At 46.1% G+C, this 21,850-nt stretch overlaps 2 protein-coding genes across 4 annotated transcripts in view; both read right to left on the bottom strand.

The window, feature by feature from the left end:
* Positions 1-1,974: 1,974 nt before the first annotated feature.
* slc35a3a (solute carrier family 35 member A3a) lies at positions 1,975-9,903 on the bottom strand. 2 transcript variants are annotated; one of them, XM_085265369.1, is made up of 8 exons: positions 9,563-9,903; positions 9,249-9,465; positions 6,231-6,385; positions 6,022-6,144; positions 4,017-4,185; positions 3,387-3,505; positions 3,111-3,244; positions 1,975-3,020 (listed from the first exon to the last, which is right to left on the bottom strand). In XM_085265369.1, exons 2-8 carry the CDS (start codon positions 9,436-9,438, stop codon positions 2,930-2,932), a joined length of 981 nt encoding a protein of 326 aa, XP_085121495.1. In that variant the 5' UTR covers positions 9,439-9,465; positions 9,563-9,903; the 3' UTR covers positions 1,975-2,929. The 2 variants fall into 2 exon arrangements, with proteins under 2 accessions (XP_085121495.1, XP_085121496.1); XM_085265370.1 differs by having other exon boundaries at positions 9,579-9,903.
* Positions 9,904-11,747: 1,844 nt separating this feature from the next.
* Positions 11,748-21,850, bottom strand: part of notch2 (notch receptor 2) — a 40,532-nt gene continuing 30,429 nt past the window's right edge. For both annotated transcript variants that reach the window (XM_085263624.1, XM_085263625.1), the window contains exons 18-35: positions 21,686-21,838; positions 21,227-21,455; positions 20,886-21,087; positions 20,371-20,524; positions 20,002-20,186; positions 19,761-19,893; positions 19,277-19,528; positions 19,067-19,179; positions 17,604-18,124; positions 17,183-17,515; positions 16,935-17,077; positions 16,627-16,834; positions 16,342-16,426; positions 16,103-16,256; positions 15,715-16,028; positions 15,487-15,634; positions 15,170-15,267; positions 11,748-14,871 (exon numbers count right to left, since the gene is read on the bottom strand). In XM_085263624.1, the coding sequence (XP_085119750.1) occupies positions 13,420-14,871; positions 15,170-15,267; positions 15,487-15,634; positions 15,715-16,028; positions 16,103-16,256; positions 16,342-16,426; positions 16,627-16,834; positions 16,935-17,077; positions 17,183-17,515; positions 17,604-18,124; positions 19,067-19,179; positions 19,277-19,528; positions 19,761-19,893; positions 20,002-20,186; positions 20,371-20,524; positions 20,886-21,087; positions 21,227-21,455; positions 21,686-21,838 (4,877 nt within the window). In that variant the 3' untranslated portion in view covers positions 11,748-13,419. The remainder of the gene's footprint in view (positions 14,872-15,169; positions 15,268-15,486; positions 15,635-15,714; positions 16,029-16,102; positions 16,257-16,341; positions 16,427-16,626; positions 16,835-16,934; positions 17,078-17,182; positions 17,516-17,603; positions 18,125-19,066; positions 19,180-19,276; positions 19,529-19,760; positions 19,894-20,001; positions 20,187-20,370; positions 20,525-20,885; positions 21,088-21,226; positions 21,456-21,685; positions 21,839-21,850) is intronic.

The raw sequence follows: 21,850 nt of genomic DNA, 5'->3' as shown, positions 1-21,850 counted from the left end.
TATTTGAAGTTTACACAGCTACATCCTCGCCGGAAAATATCTTAAAAGTTTATTTTGTGACCAGGAAAGACTAATATTAAAATTAAGTCGCTGCCGTCATTGTTAGAAACTGGAATTGGCTGGATAGAATTCTGGGATAGGTTTAGGGATGGGTACCAGTATCCGGTGCCATTATGGCACCAGTTCTGACATAAACTGTAGTAACCAGACCGAAAAGCAGCGCACATTTCGGTGCTTTTTTTTCCTGAGATGTCATACACTTTGGATTCTAGCCAATAATTTTACCTTACCAAGGATAGTAGGCGGGCCCAGATACGTACGTTCTTTTAGAGCAGAGCTACAGATTAAAAATGCCCAAGGTGAAGCGGTCAAAAGTCTGGCTGTACTTCACAGCAAAAGATGCAAACTCAGCAGCCTGCAACAAGTGCTTTAAGGTGATACTGTGCAAACGAGGTAACACCTCGAATCTGATGAAACACCTGGCGACGCATAGCGTTCTTTTTAAAAGCTGTATTTGATAGCTTGCTGCAAGCCCTCACACATCTACTGCGGGTGTGGTGCCTGTTATCGGACCCGGAGTTAGCAACATCCCCCAAAAACCCGAAGAATAGAGTCCTGGCCCCTAGCCCTGCCAGTGTAGCAGAAATGATGACGGATGATGACGGCAGCAGCAGCCGTTCTTCGCTGGGCGAGTAGCTTAATGTTGTTCGTGTGTAATTCACGTTGAGTAGGCTAACCACGTTATTACATTAATGCATGTAAGGTGAACTAGCAAACATCATCATAGCTACATGTGGCTGTCTTCTTGTTTGATGGCAGATGCTCCCTTCACCCTGGCCAAAATGACCAAAGAAAAAGTGGAAAACAGCTAAACATGAGAGGTTTTTGGACAAAGTTTGTGTTTTTTCCATTGTTTAAGCACTGCTTCCAGCCAAGAGTGATACCATAAATCCCCTATAGCTGCAGAAAAGGCTAACATTGTTATCTTTTTACAAAAAAACAGCTGAACATGAGGGGTTTTTGGACAAAGTTTGTGTTCTCCATTCTTTAAGCACTGGTTCGAGCACTGTTTAAGCACCGGCACTGTTTCAAAAGTACCAGTTTGGCACCGGTATCGGATAAAACCTAAACGATATCCATCCCTAGATAGGTTGGGCCATGAAGGATATACCCGACCCATCCTTTAAATCTGGGGAAAAGGGAGGACGCATTTGTCATCGTTGTCGAATTTGGACAGCCTTCATTGCGTCGCTGTGATGTAATCGGCCTACAAATGCAGTCTCCAAAGGATGCGGCCCCTGAATTTGGACACGGCTACCATACCTGAGACTGCTTCATCTTTGCCGTTTAACCGCAGCTGGCATCCTTGTAGATGCATTGGTGCCATCTTCTGTTTCAGTCACTCTAAATCCTACTACTTATTCCTGCATCTTTCAGGATCTTACAAAAGCTTCAAATATTGCGTCGACTATTAAATTAGTCATCGACAATTTTGAGAGTCGATGTAATCGTAACTAGTCGACTAATCGTGGCAGCCCTAATAGCGCGTCATCCAAACTACGCAGCAGATCCATGACGAACCTCGTGGTTGTTATTAACAAATGGATCACCTCAGAGGTACTTTCGACTGCAGTTTGGTGCACTTTTGGGCATCTTTTATTGTTAGGAAATAGATTGACTCACCGAGTGAGTTGTGAAAATGTGATGCGAAAATGCATTTATGTGAATTGCTCCAAAAAATTAAAAAATTGTGGAAAAAAAAAATGAGGATAAAATACTTTGTTTTTTAACCCTCAGCGATGTCACAGGAACCAAATAATTTGGACATCCATGCAGCCAATGACATCAGATTTGAAAGCAGGTATCCATCTTTTATATACAGTCTATGTGTTGGGGTAGAAAATGTAAATGCCGTGTGTTGTGGTAAAGTAAGAATGATCAAAGAGGAGACACACAATGACACATGCACATAAGTCAAAGGAAGCATGTTTTTTTTATAAAAGATTCACATATTGGTAATTAAAATAATAAAGTTCTTAATTATACCCGCTTTATCCCAAAAAAAAAAGTAGTTTCAGAAAAAAAAAAAAAAAAAAAATCATCAAATCAAACGTTACTTTCTCTGTAAATGATGTAACCAGCTTCAGTTTCATTGGACCACATTCTGATTATTCCGCCACAAAAATCACCAAATGACACTGTTACACAGGCAGAGGACACGCTAACCGTCAACAGTGGTTCTGAAAACTAAGCTAAGCCTAATGAATAAGTTAAACCGCCAATTAATTTATAGATTTAAATGTCAACAGTGCTAATACTTACACCAAACATTAACATGATTTCCAATATTCAGTGTAACGTCTCCGCTTGGTGTTGTAGTTTCAGAGCTGAAGCTCATTCTGACTCTGAGCTTAAACAGGACAGGAGTACCTGTTAGAGCGTTAAACACCCCGAGGTGAAGGCGGCAGCCACTGGGCTACGTGGCAAATGTGGCTTGGAAGAATAGTTAGAAAGGCCCACCCTCTGGTTCTTTGCTCCTTTGTTACACTGGGTGACTGATGTGGCCGTAACACTAACAGGCAGTCAAACTAGTTCCTGGTGAAGACAATCAGTCGGTCCAGTTTCCCTTCACCGGGCGTGGCAGCTGGATTATGTGCGCTGTTGTAATCACAGAAGAAAAGTAAAACGCCCTCCTGGTTTCGTCTCTCCTTGCTTCTCCTTCTCAGCTGAGGCACTTTTGGTGTGAGACTTGTCACAGCGTTGTTCTAAAATTAAAAAAAAACCAAAACAAACCTTCCTCTGATCCAAACCTGCTTACATCCTCCGTTATGTTTTCACACTATATGTGAAAACATAAAGGCAGTCCAGTCCTCCTTTCCCTTCGTGTCTTCACGACCTCCCGCAGCTGCTGTAGTTTCAGCCGTGTGTCCTACGCCCTGCTGGGATTGGGGGAAGGCTTGCCTTCGTAGCCGTACAGGAAAGTGGCCGCGATGACTAAAACGGCCCCGAGGAAGAAAACACTGCAGGCAAGAGCAGAAAACTCATTGAGCTGAAAGAAAGAAAAGCGAAAAGGAAAAAACAGAGAAAAAAATAGCGACTGCTTTCTTTACCTGGTTGGGTCAAAGTCCTGCAGCAAGAAGTACGATATCAGCGTTGACAGGATGATGGAGAGTGACGTAGCGAAGCCCTTGAGGATGTTGTCTGCGTACTTGATGACCGCTGCTATGACCAGACCACCCAGGGCCTGAAGAGAAAACAAACACGGAGACACAGATGGACAGAGGCATGACCTGTAGGGCCAACGGGGAGTCCGAGCCCCAGCTTTAAACAGTCTGTTAGCCCAGAAGTTCGACAATATACGCGACAGCACAGCGAGTGAAAGTTACCTGCAGTGCTACAACAGTCCAGGTGACCGTGTTGTATCCCTGAAACATTCCAGACTCCCTCACTCGCTCCCCATCATAGGCCATCATCCCGAGGAGCCCGAACACCAGGCCGAACATCCCTGAAACGCAGGGACGGAGCACTTCAGAGCGACATTCCCAACACTGCTGTTTTCTATTATTTAAGTAATATATCAAGAATATTTCCACTAAAATCAGGCCTAAATTAATGATTAAATTCTCGTTTTTGATCGTCTTTCTTGTTCCTGCTGCTGAGGCTCTGAGGTTTAACACAGGTGAAGATGCTGTAAGCTCAGTGGGAATCGCAGGAGACTCAGCACATACTCACACGTTCCAGGATAAAAATAAACTAGACAGGAACATTCATCTAACAGAAACATATCGGAGGGTAAAAAGCCCAGCTGGCTCCCCGAGCAAAGACCCGAGGAACCGCTGCACACATGGGAGCTTCCTGGTCCATTTATCACTTTTAAGCAACAGCATCTCAGATCATTGTTCTTCTGGCCTCCACTTTATTTTTCATACTTTTTACTGCGCTGGACTGCGTTTCAAGAACATATACAGGCTGTATATATCAGTTCACAACTGATTTGCCTGGTGATAGATACCAACCCAGCTGGATGTTGCGGACCCACACGCTCTGTTTGCTCTCTTTCAAGATCTTCTCAAAGTAGACACCAGCGAAGCCGCTGGAGAAGCACGCCACCAGCACTGCGGCGAGGCCGACGAACTGGGAGCCAGCAGACGGGGCCTCCTTCTCGGAGGCAGAGTCAGAGGGCCACTGCAAGCACAAACCGGAGAGCCTTAAATTTTAACAGGTGAAAAAAACTCTTTCGAGCTTTCTTCTCCCCACATGTACGATTAGGAAGTTAAATCGTAACCCAACAAACATTTCAAGGAATGATTATCCACCTCAAAATGTGGCGAAACAGTCCAAAGTGTGCTTTGTGTGTTTCGAGTTCCTGTAGCACAGCAGCTTTTAGGTTTTAGTTTTTAAAAGACTGACAGGCCAGCGTCAGAGATGCTCAGAGGCCAATTTGACAGAACCAGACCAAATCTCACCCCCAGCTCTCTGGCTCTAAACGTGACTGCAGAGAGAAACGTCCGTCTTGGAAGCAGAAACAAGCTTCTTTATTGGTTCAATACTGAAGTACACTTTATCCAGGTTCACCCGTTTAAAGGTCACAGTTACTTTGACTAGCAGGTGGGTCCTGGCTCATGACTTACACCTCTCATCCACATTCAGTCACCCAAGCTTCCAAACAGGAGCCAATGCGTAACACCGCTATGGCCTCCTCCATCATTTAGATACAGTCTATGATAACTGCGTGGAGCAGACTTCTCTTCTCTTGCACATCTCCTGCTGAACAAAAGTACATGCTGCAAAAATAATAAGTGCTACACAATCCAGTGTGTCACAGGGTTCGACGTGATGATGTCCAGAGAAAACAAACAAACCTGGGCTGTGTATTTTACATCCAATGAAACATCCAGCGGATACAACGTGCGCCTTCCAGAGAAACTCGTATGTACTTAGTAAACTGGAACTTTGTGTAATGATTATCATTCACAGTGAAGTCTCACTGAATCCCTCATGCCGGGTACCTAATATTCAGACACGGCATCGTCACAGATTTGCTGCGTTGTGAAAAAACTGCAGAGCGAGACTTCTTGTGTGATGTGCTGCAGTAAGCAGGAAAACACAGGCATTAATGCACAAAAAAGATGATGCTGAGCTTTGAATGTGCAAAGGAAGAAATCCCACACTTTCATCTTTGGATAAATAAAGATTCAGGACAAAGTGAAGCTATTGTTTGGTATATTCCTCCAACATCAGCACCATCAGCTCCGCAACAAACCTCGCTGGGTGAAAAGTAACAGCACCAGCTTGGAAACGAGCAGCGAAACAGAAGCGGGGTTTCTCTGCAGACTCTGTTTTCTGTGTGTTTGTAGGGTCTGAGATGGAAACAGAACAGTTGCTCTTTAGCATCATATCTGATGTGAGTGCGAGCCTTCGTGGAGTGCCGCTGATAAGCCACGGTCACTCCTGCACGTACCTTGGACAAACAGATCCGTTCACGGCTAAATATTTCTCAGAATAAGTGTAAAGCCAACTGATTGCCATTTTCTTTGTTTAGCCAAGGAGGAGGAGGTGATATGAAAACAGTCATTCCTCCTCTGACACATCATTCATCAGCAGCCAACATTTACTCAGTCTTCTAGTAAAAGCCTCATTATTTATTTGGCCTTTAAATATCAGAACAAATAAAACAAAAAACAAAAAAACAGCACACTCAGTGAGAAAATGCTCAGCAGACAAAGGGGACTAAAGTGTCAGCTGCGTGCACACACTGCTTTTTTCCAGTCTCTCTCTGAGCTGAGTGAACATAAGTAAAGTAGCTTACTGTGATTTGAATACACAAATCCATTTTACTTCCTGAATGTCTTTTTGTCAGCCTCAAAACATCTCTGAGCTCGCCTCCTTCAGCCTTAGAGGTGCATTTTCATTCCTGTGTTTTATGTCTGACTATCTCTACACATTTAGCTTTTTTAAGACAGCAAATAAAAGCTGATTGTCTCAAGAAATGGTGAAACAGTGATTCGAGATGCACGGCACCTGCACGAGGGCCACGCCAGCCATGAGAATCAGCAGCGAGAGCCACTGGTACACGCCCAGCCTGCGGCCCAGCATGGACACCGAGAACAGGGCCGTGGTCAGGATCTTCAGCTGGTACGTCACCTGATGGAGACAAAGGAACAAGCGATCAATCCTCCGGTCGTCACGGCGGTCATGAGGCCTGCAGATTAACCTGCCGTGCTGCTTACCTGGTAGGTGGCTGCGTCCAGGTTGGAGAGGGCGACATACAGCAGGTTGTTCTGCAGTGTGTAGATCCCTGAGGGGATCGCCAGCTTCAGTGTTTCTACGGGTTTGTGAATGATTTCCTGACGGAGGACGCTGTTGAGAGCGCGCATGCTGTAACCTGCAGCATGGAAAGAAGACACAAACCACACATATAGATTACAAATTCTAACCAAGCTTGGAGCTTTAGAGTGAAATCAAAGTACGCAAAGATGACTGAGCGCTTCGGTGCCTCTTGAGGATTCCCCGTCACAGTTTTTAATATTCAGAAAGTAAAAAGAGAAGTGGTCTCTCTGGCCCAAGCTGTGGCCCGTCGCAAGAAACACACCGCCTGACGAGCTCCTGTTAGTCCAGGCTCAGAAATCCAGCTTTACAGCCAGAACCAGGAACTTGGATTTTAAATAAAACAACCAAGACATAATTGCAGTGCCGACTTTTAGCTTTAAAGTCACAGCCATCACCAAATCCTGCGTCTCCTTCCTTGAGATGTTCCGTGAGCCCGGCACGGCAGCTATCTTTACTTTCTTCTGCCTCCAGTGACATCAGCTGACTGCCCTGGCGGTTAAGACCATCACATTTCTTTGCTGTGAGAACCTCTCGGGCTGCTTTTGCAGCATACTCAGGCTCTTAAGACAGTTTTGTTTTGCAGCATTTGGCTGAATCTGAATTCATCCTGCTGCTTCTATCAGCAGTCACATCATCAATAAGTGTGAGTGGGCTGGTTCCGGTGACTAAGACCCGGACGTACGCGCCCAGGTCATAATGCTGCTTCCACTGCAGTTGACAGACAATGTGCTATTTGTTCAGATCCTGAGTCGTTTTTCTCCTCCTCCATATTTTTCTCTTCCCGTCATTCAAGTTCAAGTTAATGAACGTCTGTTTCCTGAGCACATGTTAATAATTAATGTTAATGATAATAATTCAATAACAGAACCGGTTAAGTGGCTCAGACTTTTACTGGTCACTGAAAAAAAAATATCACAAAAACAACAATGATATACTTTGAGGGAACACGCCTCACCTGGCAATGAAACGGTTTCAGGCAGTCGTCCAATTACTTCTGAGTAGGGCTGCCAGGATTAGTCGACTAGTCACGATTACGTCGACTATCAAAATCGTCGACGACTAATTTAATAGTCGACGAGTCATTTGAAGCTTTGTAAGATCCCAAAAGACGCAGGAATAAATAGTAGGATTTAAGAGTGTAATAACGGACTGAAACAGAAGATGACAGCACTACATGTACAAGGATGCCAGCTGCCGTTAAACCTCGAAGAAGAAGAAGCCGTGTCCCAGAATTCATAGCGCGGCCCAGCTCAGTTTCCAACAATGGCGGTAGCTAGTTAGTTTTAATACTACTCTTATTATTCTTTTAACGTTTAACGTGTTTTCAGGCGAGAATGTAGCTGTGTAAACTTCAAATATCTGTTCAGTTTATCAAGACGCCACATATTTTCAAAAGCGCTCCGACGTTTTCGGAGACGTCTGTTACCCACCAGCTGGATAGCGAGCCGGGGGCAAGGCTAACTAGAGCTGGTGAGAACACCGGACTCTGGGCAAATCATTTTCAAACCCACCGCTGTCTTTCGCTACTCAGGTTAAACATGATATACAAGTCACTTAGATAACTTAATGTTATTATTTGGCTTTTTTCAGTATTTTATTTGTTCCTGAGTAAATCGGCTGAGTTTATTGAACTCCAGGGAAACAATCTGCATATTTCATTAAAATTTAATTACCATCTTGTCTTTATTTTTAGTTAGCACATACCTTAAACACTTCAAGCTATAAGCTAGTGATAGTTATATACGAGCAGATGCATGCTGGTGCAATAAACTGTCTGGTTTTTTTTACGTACAATGGATGCATGATCTGATTAGTTGACTAATCACAAAAATAATCGGTGACTAGTCGACTATCAAAATAATCGTTTGTGGCAGCCCTACTTCCGAGCCTCTGAAAACAGACTGTGTCTAAAAACATCTGTATTTGCTGATCAGTGAATGAAGTACTTTTCAGTTTTTAGAAAAAAAGACTGCTATTAGCCAAAAACGAATTCTGAGCCTCACTGATCCAGAAAACCCACCAACTGTAGTTTCAGCACGTCAGGAACAGTCCACCAAACCTGACTGCAAATCCTCAGGCTGCACGCACACTGACACATTTCCAATTTAAAGCAGGACTCTCAGTCTCAGTCGTGTTAAAAAGACTCTGTCTGAAATAAGAGGCCTGTAAACGAGTATCACGTGACCATCTGTGCACACGAGATGTTTGAAACTCTGCAAAGAGACAAAGATCAACAGCACGTGTGAGGCAGTCACGACAGAAAACCCAGACACAAAGCAAATACGGCACCGGAGCGAAGCAAGGCACAGGGAAACGAAGACCCACGGGTGGAAGATAAAATAACAAGACACGACAGCCCAGCTAGAGGGTTGTTTTTTGTTTTGTTTTTTTGGACTAATGATATCCAATCAGGAAGCTCACATGGACGTGCGAATCCCTGTTTTCTGTAGTTTTAGTGAAAGTTCTCAGAATTCATCCTGATTACCTCAGAAACAGAACCTCTCAGGTAATCGGGAAAAAATGACCTCTGATGAAGAAAACATCAGTAAACTCTGAACAGGTGAAGTTATTAACAAACACAGAACTGAAGCTGAAATAAGATAAAAATCACTTTAGTCACAAGCATTCACAGTGCTGGTCCTGGATCACTGGATCAGTTTGAACTGCCTTCCTGCTGCAGGAGCTGCTCAGCCACAAGCATATTTAACATTTAAATCATCTTTCATGTTCTGGGATTAAACAACAAGCCCAGCATGATTTGTGCTTTACAGATCAAAGAAGCCAGACCTCAGACGGCACCGTGATGGTTCCTGCTCACATCCAGCTGGACTTGTTTGAGCATTTATAACACTTCACTGTGGCCTAAAGTTTATCACACATGACAGGACCGGTGCCGGGAGCTGTGTACACGGACTCACTGTGCTCCTTGAAGACCAGCAGGACGCAGGTGAGGATCTTCATGACCTCGGCGACCACCACCGCTGATGAGGCCAGGTACCGCGGGCCCTCGGCCTGCAGGGTACGGGAGTAACGCATGGTGAGCACCAGGGAGGTGGTCTGGAACACCAGCACACCCAGTGAGAGGTACTTGAGCCGGGGAGAAGCCATGGCCACGTTTCGGCGAGCAGCTGGAGACTGAAGATGAGCAGAGGAGAACAGAGCCGGGGGGGTGCAAGAACAGGAGCAGGTGTTTTACTCCGAGGCGGTGGGAAATGCCGACGGTTGGTCTCACCTTTCGGTCCGCTCACCAGTAACTTTGCAGACGCTCAGTTCGGTCTTGCGCTGTCCGCTCTCTGCGGCTCCTCACACGGACAGATGGACACGGTGCTGGCGGATCACCACAGCTGTCAAAACAGCAGCTCAGGTCCTGGCGTCCATTGACCCGCACCGGATATCAACCGCCCGTTAACTTTTCAGCACGCTCGCACCGACCAATGCATCACGACCCGCCATCCCGCTTAAAACGTCCACCAGAGGAAAGAGTAAATTGCACGGGGAAGAAAACTCCAGCCAGGTGAAGATAAGATCCCGGACGACTTCCGCGTTAGCGACTCTTCTTCGTGTTCTCGTCGTTTTCGGGTTCGTGTGAGACTCTGCCTCCTGCTGGGCTGACACGGAACAGCATCTCGGCAGGATAAACGGGAGAAAACTCCAAACAGAAAATATCTGACTCTATTATTATTATTATTATTATGCATTTAAACGATTTGCATTTTCAGTAAAGGTTTTAAACTTCTGAAGTTAATGAGATGGAACATTTTTCTCAATGCCTGACCATTTATAGTGCATTTCAGGGTCGCGGAGGTGGGCTGGAGCCTATCCCAGCTGCCATAGGGTGAGAGGCCAGGTACATCCTGGACAGGCTACCAATGAAATAAACTACAGTATATACATAGAAACACACTGAGGCATGTAATAGAATTTAATCTGTCTCCTTGGAAGGATTCTTACATTAGTAGGAAGCAAAAAGACTCCTGACAGTAATGTATCTCCTGGACGAGATTTGGTGCGTGTCTGTGTGTTTAAGTGTGGTAGGGTATGAGTTAGTGTGTGTGTCTGTAAGCCATAAAGGAACATGCAGAAAGCGAGTGCATTTCACATAACCTCCCGACTGCACGTCTGGACTGACATGCAGTTGGTCTGAGGAAGCCAGAGAACCCACACAGACATGCAAATGCCACACGGAGAGACAGACGTATAACACAGAGGAAAAGAAATACACACTTAATATCTTACAAGTTTTACTGTGACCTACAGACGTCCACAGACCTCTGCAGGCTCTCTAAATCTGTCTTTACACCAGTGATTATGTCACCACCACTGAGATCTTCTTATTTAAAAGCCTATTCTTGGTTTGCATTCAGCAGAGAAATGTTGGAAGTTACAAAGTCCCAGGATTCACTCATCTGTCCCAAAGGTTCGCACTGAATTCAGGTTTGCAGCGCCTTCCTCGAATAATCTGCAGTCAACTAAAACTTCAGGAATGTAAGGTGATTATAGATGACTTGGATGCAGTAACTTCAGGCCGTGTTAATATTTCTTTTGTTTAAGGTATTCATCCTTTATTGACAGTGCAGCTTACACATTTTGATTGTTTCTGTGTTTTATTTTTATATCTTGTACTTGTTGCATGGATTTGTGCATAAAGTCTTTTTGTTCTTCCTGGTTATATAAAATTCAAAATGCTGTATTTTGTGTTTATTATCTGATGTTTGGGGCCCTGTTTATGAGCATTTCACAAATGCCTCATTTACATGCAATCGTGTTTTCAATCGATCTGTGTAACTGTAAAAAGCAAAAGTATTATAACTTAATTATCTGTAGGCATTGCATGTCCACTTCCCTGCCTTTGACCTGCAGAGCAGTACCCAGAGACACTGCTGTAGTTTCAAATGCAGATTTAAAGGACAGAAATGACTCAGTTTGGCTTCTTTGGTGTATTTATGTAGTGATGCAACAGTACATAAATACATGTGAATTATATGAAAATACTCTATCCAAATCCCAGGCACTGTTCAAACCTTTGTGCTTTATTGGCAGTACAACGTCTGCACTGTGCGTCTGAGGAGGGATTAAAGAGCATCCATGTGTGCATAAAGAAAAGCACTGTATACACGTGGCTTTAAGTGCTCAGTAGGAGCAGAAATGTGTTATATGAATAGCATCCATTTACCGCTTACCAAGAGGATTCATGCAGATGAAGCCTGAATCGATTAGGACAAAACAATAAAGCCTCTGACTCAAGTTTAACCTTCAGAAATGGCAGATTTACCAGGCAGAGCGAAAAACACGATGCTACATCTACCAGGTCAAACATGGAGGCCCTAAAAAAAAAATCCACCTGCAAATGACACACCTGTAAAAACCTGCCGAGACACGAAGATGCTCCAGGACAAGACAGCACGTGCACTCGTGTGTGGAGATCTTGGCTTTATTTCAGTAAAGCATTCGTTCGATCATTTGTTTTGTTTTTTTAATCCAACAGATTTGATCAGTTTTAGTTCTACAACACACAAACACGGTAACAACTACTTCATATTGCAGGTATATTACGGGCTATTTGGTTAACAGAGAAGAGTACAGTAAACTTAAAAAAAACATTTTATATACAGAATATAGACATGACCTCATAACCTTGCATATGCACTGGAGCTGCTGTGATTCATACAAAAAAAAAAAGTTATCTGATGCCTGAGCGCCCCTACATTCGTACAAACGTGGATTTGGGGAGTTTTCAGGCTGGGTCTACAAATACAACTCTGCAGAAAGGTGCAGCTTTTGTGTGTCTGACTTTTCAAACAAGAACAACAAATGACAAGTTTGGACACAGGTTTCATATTTTTGGCTGAATAAAACAAAATTTGGTATGTGAGATTTTTCTGAACGCTGAACGATTGTCCTTTTTTGTTTTAAACACAGCAGCCACATAAAAGCTCAACATCGACCTTAAGAAAGAAGACAAGTGACTTTCTCCTTCTACGCACGATTTACGACCGTTAGAGGTGCGGAGACGCAATGATTGTAGCTATGGTTATATAACTTTGGAAGAGACGCTATTTATAACAGAGGCACTTTAAAGACGTGGCGATTTGCCTCGGCGAGATTCAGAATTATACAGGAAGTGTGCACCGTATTCATATAAAAACAAAACAAAAGACATGCTAAGCTCAGATATAACGAGCAGAAGATGCTCGGAGTGTCTGTACATTTTCATATACAACATACTGAATCTGGTGACAAACTAATGTACGCTTTTCAGTATTAATTACTCAAATACAGCTGTACCACCTGCAGAGAGACAACCGCACACTCTCATTACACCACCCGAGGACTGCAGCGATAGCGTGCAGGTGGAGCTCCATTTTCTGACCTTTTGAAGTGTGCAGGCAGATATTTGATGTTTAGCAGATGTTACTTTCATCAAACCTCTGAAATACTTTGAAAACTTTCACATGACAAGCGCAGACCCATGCAGCACCGCCCAGCAGGCCTCGCCGTGCGTTTGCTACATGCACTTGTTGTTTTTTCTGATCGTACAGCAGCCTCTCAGTGCCGCTCCCCTTTAACCCAGCGAAAGCACGAATGCAACAAACGTGGTTTTCCTTTGAGAGTAAAAATATCCACTGAATATGACCCATCGTATTAAAGTGAATGGTTTCAATGAGGTGTTAGTACTGGCAGGTTTATTACACTGAACAGAGACGGACGATCTCAATGCAGGAAGTGCCCAGTCTTTTCTCGCCGGTCTTTTTTTAATCCCGCACCAGCTGGTCAGAAGCTCCTCGATGATCAGTTTATGTGTTTGGTGCCAAAACATGAAAAGTCTTGATCCAGCCAGCAGAGAGCAAAGGCTGCCTCACTGGACTTAGAAGAACTCGATCAGAGAAAAACTCCAAAAGACTTTTACTCAAAAATGTTTAAGAAACTATACACAGTCTTCTGAAGTACAAAGAGAAGATAACATAAGAGGTGATTGATTATTATAGAAGAATAAGGGATTAAAGACAGACGTGAGAACGTACTGATTGTGTTACTATGAGTACACAGAAGCCCCAAAGTCAGTCGGTTTCTGCTTTCTTCCTCTTCCGCCTACGCAAACACCTGCATGTTTCCGAGCTGAGGCTGCTGAGACGCTTGCGGCATCTGCTGCGACTGCGGCTGCAGCTGCACCTGCTCTGGAATGTGTGTGTGGTGTGATGACGGCAGTGTGTGGTGGGAGTTCCCCAGAGGGGTGGGGCTGGTGGTGACGTCGGACCAGTCCGAGTTGGAGTGCGGGGAAGAGGAGGACCAGGGGTCGGGGGATTCCGGCGAGGGGGTGAGATACGGGTGCTCGCTGGGCGGGTGGGCAGAGTGGCTGGGCGTGGTGCCCTCCGAGCCCGCTGTGGTGTAGCTGTGCTGCGATGGAGGCGTTGGGTATTTATCCACCGGGCTCTGCATGGTCGGGTATGAGGGCAGAGCCCGAGACTGGCCCTCGATCCCTGCGTGGCCTCCGTGGCCGACAGTGTGTGGGTGCTGCAGGGTGTGAGGGAGCCCGTGAGCCATGGCCATCTGATCAGAGATCTGGTATATCATCCCCGGGGTGCAGTGGAGGTGCCCCGGAGCCTGCTGGGAGTGACTCTGAGTCTGGTTCTGACCCTGGGACTGCGTGACTTGCACCTGCCCCTGCTGAGGCTGCTTCAGCATGGTCTGGCCTGCTCCGGGAGTCATCATCTGGAAGGTGACGATGGGTGGCAGCTGCTCCCTGGTCACGGTGACGTTCATGGGGGTCAGCCCGACGCTGCAACCCTGGCCGTGGTGCTGGGCCATGCCGGGGTGGGATCCCGGAATCTGATGAGGAACCAGGCTGAACATGGGGCTGTATCCGTGTTTGTTCATGCTCACCCAGGTCTGCTGCTGTCCCAACATGTGGCTGACAGGGGGCAGCATCTGTCTGGAGGTGGGGCTGCTCAGCAGGGGCGGGGAGTTTGCCGTGGTGGAGACGGCAGTGGAAACGTCGCCTGCGTAGGAGTGAGGAGACTCCAAGGAGTCGACGGGCGACATGGTGACGGAGCTCTCTGGAAGGCCTCCTGCTGCCTTCACGCCATTGGTGCTTCCTGCTGCCGTGCCTCCTCCATTTCCTGCTCCCACCCCAGCACTTACAGCTGCCCCATCTCCTCCTGCAGGCTTCTTCCTTCTCTTAGCCTTCATGTCTTTCATTTCTTTGGGCCCTCCACCAACACCTCCTACTTTTGTGCCCCCGCCCCTCCTGCTCTTCTTCCCCTGTGGTCCAGGGCGCATGCCAATGTAGCCTGCTCCATTTGCTCCACACATAACAGATGAGTTTCCTCCTCCACCCATGTGATTAGGCCCATTGTGGGGACTGTGAACCAGATTGTACTGATCCAGGAGACGGACGATGTCGTGGTGCATGCGTTCTTGAGCCGTATCGCGGGGAAGCCGATCCAGATGATCAGTGATGTCGCGGTTGGAGTAGTGGTCGAGGAGAACCTGTGCCGCCTCGAAGCTGCCTTCCCGGGCTGCAAGAAACAACGGGGTCTCCTCCTGAAAGAAGCAAAGGGAGCGGTAAGCACAGCGTAAGGAGCTCCTATTTTAATACGAACAAACAGGAAAAGCAGGACCAGATCCACAGTTTGTTTACACGGTCAGTTTAACCCATACAGGGTGTGTCCCACAGCCGACACAACAAACACGGAGCAGCTTTTGAAATCTTTGACAGATAGTAGGGAGAAAATATGTTTCTGCAAATAAAGTCTGATATTTTTTCTTTACAGCTCTATTTCATAACTGTCCTTGTGTTTGTTGTGATTTATAATCAGCACATGAAAACAAAACATCTCACCTTATTGTCTTGCATGTCACGATTGGCTCCGTTCTTTAAAAGCACAAGTGTGGCCTCCACATTATTGACTGCAGCTGCCCAGTGCAGAGCAGATTTACCTAAAATGATGGGAAGATGAGAGAAGAACCAGAGCCGCATTAGCTAGAAAACTATTATTACTGCTAAAATTACAGCTAATAATGTAAACGCAGCAAGTCCCTGTGTTGGGATATGCTTGTCCTGCTAACATACTACATTAAAACTCACATCCTTTAATGAATTTATTCACACATTAAATACGAAAAGCTTCAGACAAAGAAGAGGATTAGTTTTCTGACCGTGGTCGTCCACAGCGTTGATGTCAGCGTGGCAGTGGATCAGCTCTTCCACCATGCCCTCCACAGCCAGCCTGGCCGCCAGGATCAGTGGAGTTGTGCCATCATTCATTCTGGCGTCCAGCTCCGTTGCACGGTTACGGATTAGAATCTGAAAGGGTGCAAAGACACAGTGAACAAAACGCGACTGGCCGTCACACTGATCTGCACCAGATCGCAGAGGCGTCTCACCTGAAAGACTCCCTGAGCGTCAGCCGCCACAGCAGCGTGCAGCGGTGTCCTCCCCATGTTGTCGTGGGCATTTGGATCTGCTCCGGCGTCCAGCAGCCTCTTAGCGGCGTCGGCCCTGGCGTAGCGGGCAGCCAGGTGAAGAGCGGTTTCTCCGGTACGATCGGTCTGAGCAATCAAAGACGCGCCCTGAGAGATCAGGTCCGAGATGACGCTCGGTCCCGGTTCATCTCCGCTCTCTTCCTCCTCTTCTCCATGCAGGCTGCAGTCCGGGGCGGCACTGCGCAGCGATGCCAGCATCAGCGGCGTGAAGCCGTCTGAAAGAGTGAAGATTCATTAGCGAGACAGATTTTTGAAAAATTATCAAATCTAAAGGTTTTTGTCCCCCTACCGGGTCCCTTCACATTAACGTCCAGACAATCAGTGTCCAGGTCGGCCTGAGGAGGAGTGAGGCTGATGTCAGCAGCTTTGCGATGCTGCAGGGTCCACTCTCTTCGATCTACACCTCCGTCCAGAGCGATGGGCAGCAAGGGCTTGTCTTCAGTCTATAAAAAGCAACAGATCTCAGAGTGAAACTCACAATGACCAAAGCCTTTCCGTATGCGCCAAACGTCTTTATTGTTCACTTACTCTCGGTTTCTTGGATGGAGCCTCGTCTTCCAGCCATCTCTGACTCTGACTTCCATCAATCATGCTTCCATCAGTCTTAAAATTCCTGATATAGAAACAAAAGCAGCTTTGAAGACAATGACTCTCATCCTGCTTGTATCTGTGTCATACTCTATGGTCCCCTGAAAGCTCATTGCGGTCATTTCAACAACAACCTTCTTGCATTACAGCATATATTTCACCTGAGCACACTCAACCTCTCCACCTTGTTTTACGCACACGGTGTTCATTTGTAGGTGAACTCACTTCATATCAAAATCATCCTGTCCAACAGGCTCTCTCCTCTTGTCATTTGTAGCAGCCATGAAGCCGTCAGGCAGCCACAGGACGCCGTGTTTGTGTTTCCTTTTGGCTGCTAGCATCCCGAGCACCAGGATGAGCAGAATAACAACCACTGCCACTCCAATCAGAAACATCAGTGGTGGAGGTGGAGGTGGAGGTGGGGAAGAAATGCCTGAATGGTACAAAGACAAGTGTAAATACAGAGGTTTTAGTTTGAAAATGGATATAAAGCACTTATATTCCATTCATTTCTGAATGACAGATTTACTTACTGTCAACAGACACTAGAGGGTAAGGGAGGTCAGCCTTGATGTGGGCTGCTGCAATGAAGGAAGCGACTTCTTCTGTGCTTGAAAAACAGTGAGAGGGGCTCTGGGAACATTTGCGGTTATCTATTTCCAGGTGCACCTCGGAGCTGTGCAATTAAAAGTGAAATTCAGTCGCCGGTAAGCAAGAAATTTGTGATTCATTTGGCAAAGAAATGCACAGACAAGAAATTACGCGTCTGTCGTATCCTTACCCAATAACCTCCTTGTGCAGCTCCCGCTTGCTTCTCTGGGCATGTTGTCCCAGTCCCTTTGGTGCTCCGAAGTACGGCAGAACCATTGGTTCGTTGTTTTCGTTCAGCTTCACCTGAACGTTGGTGTGCAGCAGAGCTCCTAGGTAGCGCAAGAAGCCCCTCAGGTCTCCCAGCAGCTCCTTAGGCTGCAGGCGGACCACGAGAACCAGTGTGCCGCCCGCAAAATTGGCAGGAATGTCAGAACAGTCCAGGCCGTCCCAACTGCAAGCCTCCGTATTGCAGCTCGGGTCGCAGATTTTATTACCATAGTGGTCCGCGCAGTACCGGTCGTACCTTACATAGAAATCACAATCAAGAACAAGAGGTAAGGATTTGATTTTAAACACATGTTTACAGAAGAGTCAAGGGGAGAGTCACATACTTGCAGGAGGAGTTTGAGGTTATTTGGCACTCAAAGCTGTCAAAGAGGCAGCCGGGGTTGTCACACTCCTTATCGCAGCGCCCGTTCTTAAAGAGATCCCAGCAGGGAACAGAGGCCTTGCAGTTTGTCCACGGCTCCCTCTGAAGCGAGCAGTCCCCTCCGTCCCACCGACATTCATGGTTGTTACACAGATCGTCACAAACGTTGTCTCCTGCTTGCCTTTCACAGTCTTCGTACGGACAACTCCGGGGCGTCGGCGTAATCTGTCTGTTCTCGCAGTATCGTCCGGAAAAGTAGAGCGGGCAGTGGCAGCTCAACTGGAACGGGTATGCCTGGTCTTTCACGCAGGTTCCTCCATTTTGGCAGGGCAACGGACATCTCACCTCGCAGTGTGGCCCGCTGAAGCCCGACCTGCACTGACAATACAGATGGCCGGACGCTATCTTCACACACTGCCCGCCATTCTGGCATCCTTGTTTTGCACAGTCCTGCATTTCCCCACAGTCCAACCCAGTATAGCCCTATAAAACACAACATGCTGTTTAGGTGTGATAGTAAGGCAGTAGATATTACTTTATCAGGCAAACTTTTACAACAAGCATTTAGTTTCTCCTACAAGACTGTTGCTACTCTACTGTACCTGAGCCATGGTGTGGCCCTCTGAAGCAAGCATGAGAACAGACAGGGAGCAAGAGGTTAGTGCAGAGAAAAAGCACGCACTGACGTTCAGGCAGAAGAACGACAAACAGCCAACCTGCTGTTATGCTACACGCCACAGATGTGACAGTTGCCGTGGCCGTAGCTACACGGCAGCATAATCAAAGACAATCATTAACATTTATATGTTTTTATAGGCTTTTTTTTTTTTTTTAGACAAACTAGCTTATGAAATGTGACAGTGTCATCCCTCACCCTGCTCATCCAAGTACAGCAATACTTATATATGTGTAGAATAACTGATCTGTAGCCTGTGGTTACATTTCTGGAAAAACAGGCTGTATTATGTTCCTGCTGGTGTGTGAAATGAAGAGCATGTAGAGTGAAACATGAAGTTGAGTCATCTTTACAAACACAGCATCTCACCACTATCATGAGTAATTCATCCCATTATTCATTTTCTACACTGGATCAGTTTCAGAAGCTGAATGGAGGTAACCCCCTTTGCCTTTTACTGTTCCCTGCTGCTTTCTGCATAATCAAAGAAATATCTGGATTTCTTTATTAAAAACAAAGAAGGCTCGTCTTTCTCTAGCCTTATGGCTGCCTGCCATTTTCCATTTGCTGTTATCACCAGCACTTACAGGACAAACTCATGGAGGAGTGTTTAAGGAATAAGAATGAAACCAGTAGTTATTAAAAGCTGATGAGCACAACGGGCAAATAACAAGAGCTGCAAAGGCCGTATGAGGGATAAAGAGGAGATCGCTTACATTAGAAAACAGCCAGCTTTAAAGAGAACTTACACGAGGACAAGAACAGCTGTAGCCGTGCACCGAGCTCATGTTCATAGAGCAGACGCCTCCGTTGCGGCACGGACTGGACAGACAGAGATCCACCATGGATTCACAATGACGACCTGAGGAAACAAACACATTTCGTCCCCTTTTTAAAAAAAACAGCAAAAATTACTTGTGGTGCTGTTGTGTTGTTTTCAGAGGTTAATGTGAAAATACCCGTGTAACCAAGGCGACAGCGGCACTGGTAGTTATCGACCAACTGGATGCAGTCAAGGCTGCCGTGACTGTGGCAGGGTCGAGTCTTGCATTCGTTCAGATCCCCCTCGCAGTGGTCACCAGTGAACCCCGCCGGGCAGTTGCACTTGTAACCGCCCACACCGTCTTCACATTGTCCTCCATTCTTACAGAGAGGCTCCAGAGAGCCAGGCTTGGGGGCACAGTCATCCACGTTAAATTCACACTGGAGTCCTACGACATACAGAACAGACAGCATTTAATTTGCACTCAGTTTTATTTTTAGATCCAACAAAAGAAACTTTTTTTGAAAAGTACAACATCCAATCAACATTTCCTTTCCCACGTCAAGAACAACTAAAGAAGCAGGAAAGGTTATCCTCAAACATTAGCATCACTTTCTGTCCATACTTTAAGTTTAAAGCTTCCTCAGCTGTTAAACTAATCTCCTATTATGTGCACGTACCGTGTGTTCCAGGTGGGCAAGCGCACTTAAAGTGATTGATGAGGTTGATGCATGTTCCTCCGTTTAGACAGGGCTTTGAGTGGCATTCGTCCACATCATACTCGCAGTTCACCCCCTGGTAGCCTGGTTTACACTGGGACAATGAAACAAAACACAGAGGTTAGCTCAGTTGTTTGCATATAGAACCTAAACATAAAACCTGCCAACACATGCACACATATCAAGCTGAGAGTGCACTTACTATGCATTCATACGTTCCCTGATAGTCCTTGCATGTAGCACCGTTGCGACAAGGGTTTGACTGACACTCGTCGACCATGTCTTCACAGTAGCTGCCTGTGTATCCTGGCTGGCAGTGGCACTTGTGGGCATTTCCCACATTCTCACACCGGCCAGCATTCTTGCATACATTCTCCAACTGCAGACCTGCAGCCAAACACATATGATGAGTTTACCGTGTACAGAGGCAGCCTACTACAGTGATTAAACTGTAAGCAGGAAGGTAACAAAATCCTCGGGCTACATTTAGTATTTTAAATTTTCCTTGCAATAATATAAACAGTAGGTCATTATCACTCTTGATATCTCTGCCAAAAAAATACTTCCTCACCTTTCCTGGCGGCAAAATCCTGGCACGACTGGTTGGGCACATCACAGTAACGTCCATACCATCCAGGCTGACAGTGGCAGGTCCAGGAAGTTGCTGTCTGTGAGCAGGAGCCACCATTATGGCAGCGCACCTGGCTGCACAGGTTCACATAGTTCTGCATACAAAAAGAAGGTTTTGAAAACATTTCATAAAAACAAACCAGCACAACTCACAGCCCCTTCGATGACATCGACTGTTTAAAACAAGACAGCAAATATGAGAGATCTGAGTGCACGAGGCCGCCTGTCGTGGCTCTACAGAAAGCAATGAAGCAGCCTCCAAGTAGATGCACCAATGGTATCAATTTGAAGCTCATAAGTAGCTTCGTTCTCAAGTTATCACATTCACAAACTTGGTGTCAACGCTGCACCCCAGCGGGGTAATGACAACACCCCATTAGCCTTTTAAAATGTGTCAACTCTCCTTGTACCTACAAAGGAATTACAGAATTATGCAGACCCACACTGCACACTTACCTGGCAGTTCTGTCCACTGTATGCCATGGGACAGGTGCAGCGGTAGGTACCCAGACCGTCAGTGCAAGTGCCTCCGTTCTTGCAGGGCTGAGAGTCGCACTCGTTCTTCTCATACTCGCAGAATTCACCGTAAAAACCCGGATGACAACGGCAGGTAAATTTACCGATGTCATCAATGCAAGACCCGTTATTGAGGCACGAGCTGGACGGAGGAAGAAAAAGAAAACAGGGCTTTAGGCGGGGAAAGTCTTTAAAATCTACTGATGCAGAAATATGTATGTATTCGTACTCAGGTCGCACATATTGGGAGACAGCATCTCTCGTGTCGACAGGGCGCTTACCTTTCAGTACACTCGGGGATGTTGTTTTCACACAGTATGCCGTTAAAGCCGGGTCGGCACTTGCATACAAAGCTGTTGACGTAATCCTCGCAGGAGGCGCCGTTTCTGCAGGGATGGCTGGCACACTCGTTAATTTCAACGTCACAGCGCTTTCCCTCAAAACCTGGGCGACAGTCACAGACGAAACTCCCGACTTCGTCCCTACAAGAGCCTCCATTCAGACACGGGTCTGCAGAACACAGACGAGAGGAGGAACAGGCTCACTAAACCAGTTACTGAATAAACAAGCACACATCTGAGCACGGCTCAAACTGTATGAGCACCTTTGGCTTTTATGAGCTATTATTAAATAACCGCTGATGGTTATTTATTTTAAACGTCATTAAATTAAATAAAAGACTGGTGGAAGTTACGATGATATTGGATCCAAAGACAATAAAGTGACCAAATTAAACTCACTCGGTGAGCAGTCGTCAATGTTTATCTGGCAGTTGTGTCCACTGTAGCCAGACAGACAGTTACACATGTAGCTCCCCAGGCTGTTTATGCACCAACCGCTGTTTCTGCAAGGGTTGTTCTTGCATTCGTTTACATCATCATTGCAAAGCGCACCTACGCAAGTGT

The sequence above is a fragment of the Mchenga conophoros genome, linkage group LG23 (genome assembly GCF_057382185.1).
Source record: "Mchenga conophoros isolate Kocher_MC1m ecotype Shallow Benthic linkage group LG23, M_conophoros_male_GT1.1, whole genome shotgun sequence".
NCBI classification, from domain to species: domain Eukaryota; kingdom Metazoa; phylum Chordata; class Actinopteri; order Cichliformes; family Cichlidae; genus Mchenga; species Mchenga conophoros.
This window is presented reverse-complemented; position numbering and strand designations above follow the sequence as displayed.

What these genes read in the sequence shown, in the direction of transcription:
- slc35a3a (XM_085265369.1), bottom strand. Translation starts at nt 9,438, where the DNA reads ATGGCTTCTCCCCGGCTCAAGTACCTCTCACTGGGTGTGCTGGTGTTC. An exon ending in CTGGCGTGGCCCTCGTGCAG is followed by an intron (nt 4,186 to 6,021) that starts GTGCCGTGCATC and finishes TTGTGCTTGCAG; the next exon opens with TGGCCCTCTGACTCTGCCTC. An exon ending in GGACTGTTGTAGCACTGCAG is followed by an intron (nt 3,245 to 3,386) that starts GTAACTTTCACT and finishes TTTTCTCTTCAG; the next exon opens with GCCCTGGGTGGTCTGGTCAT.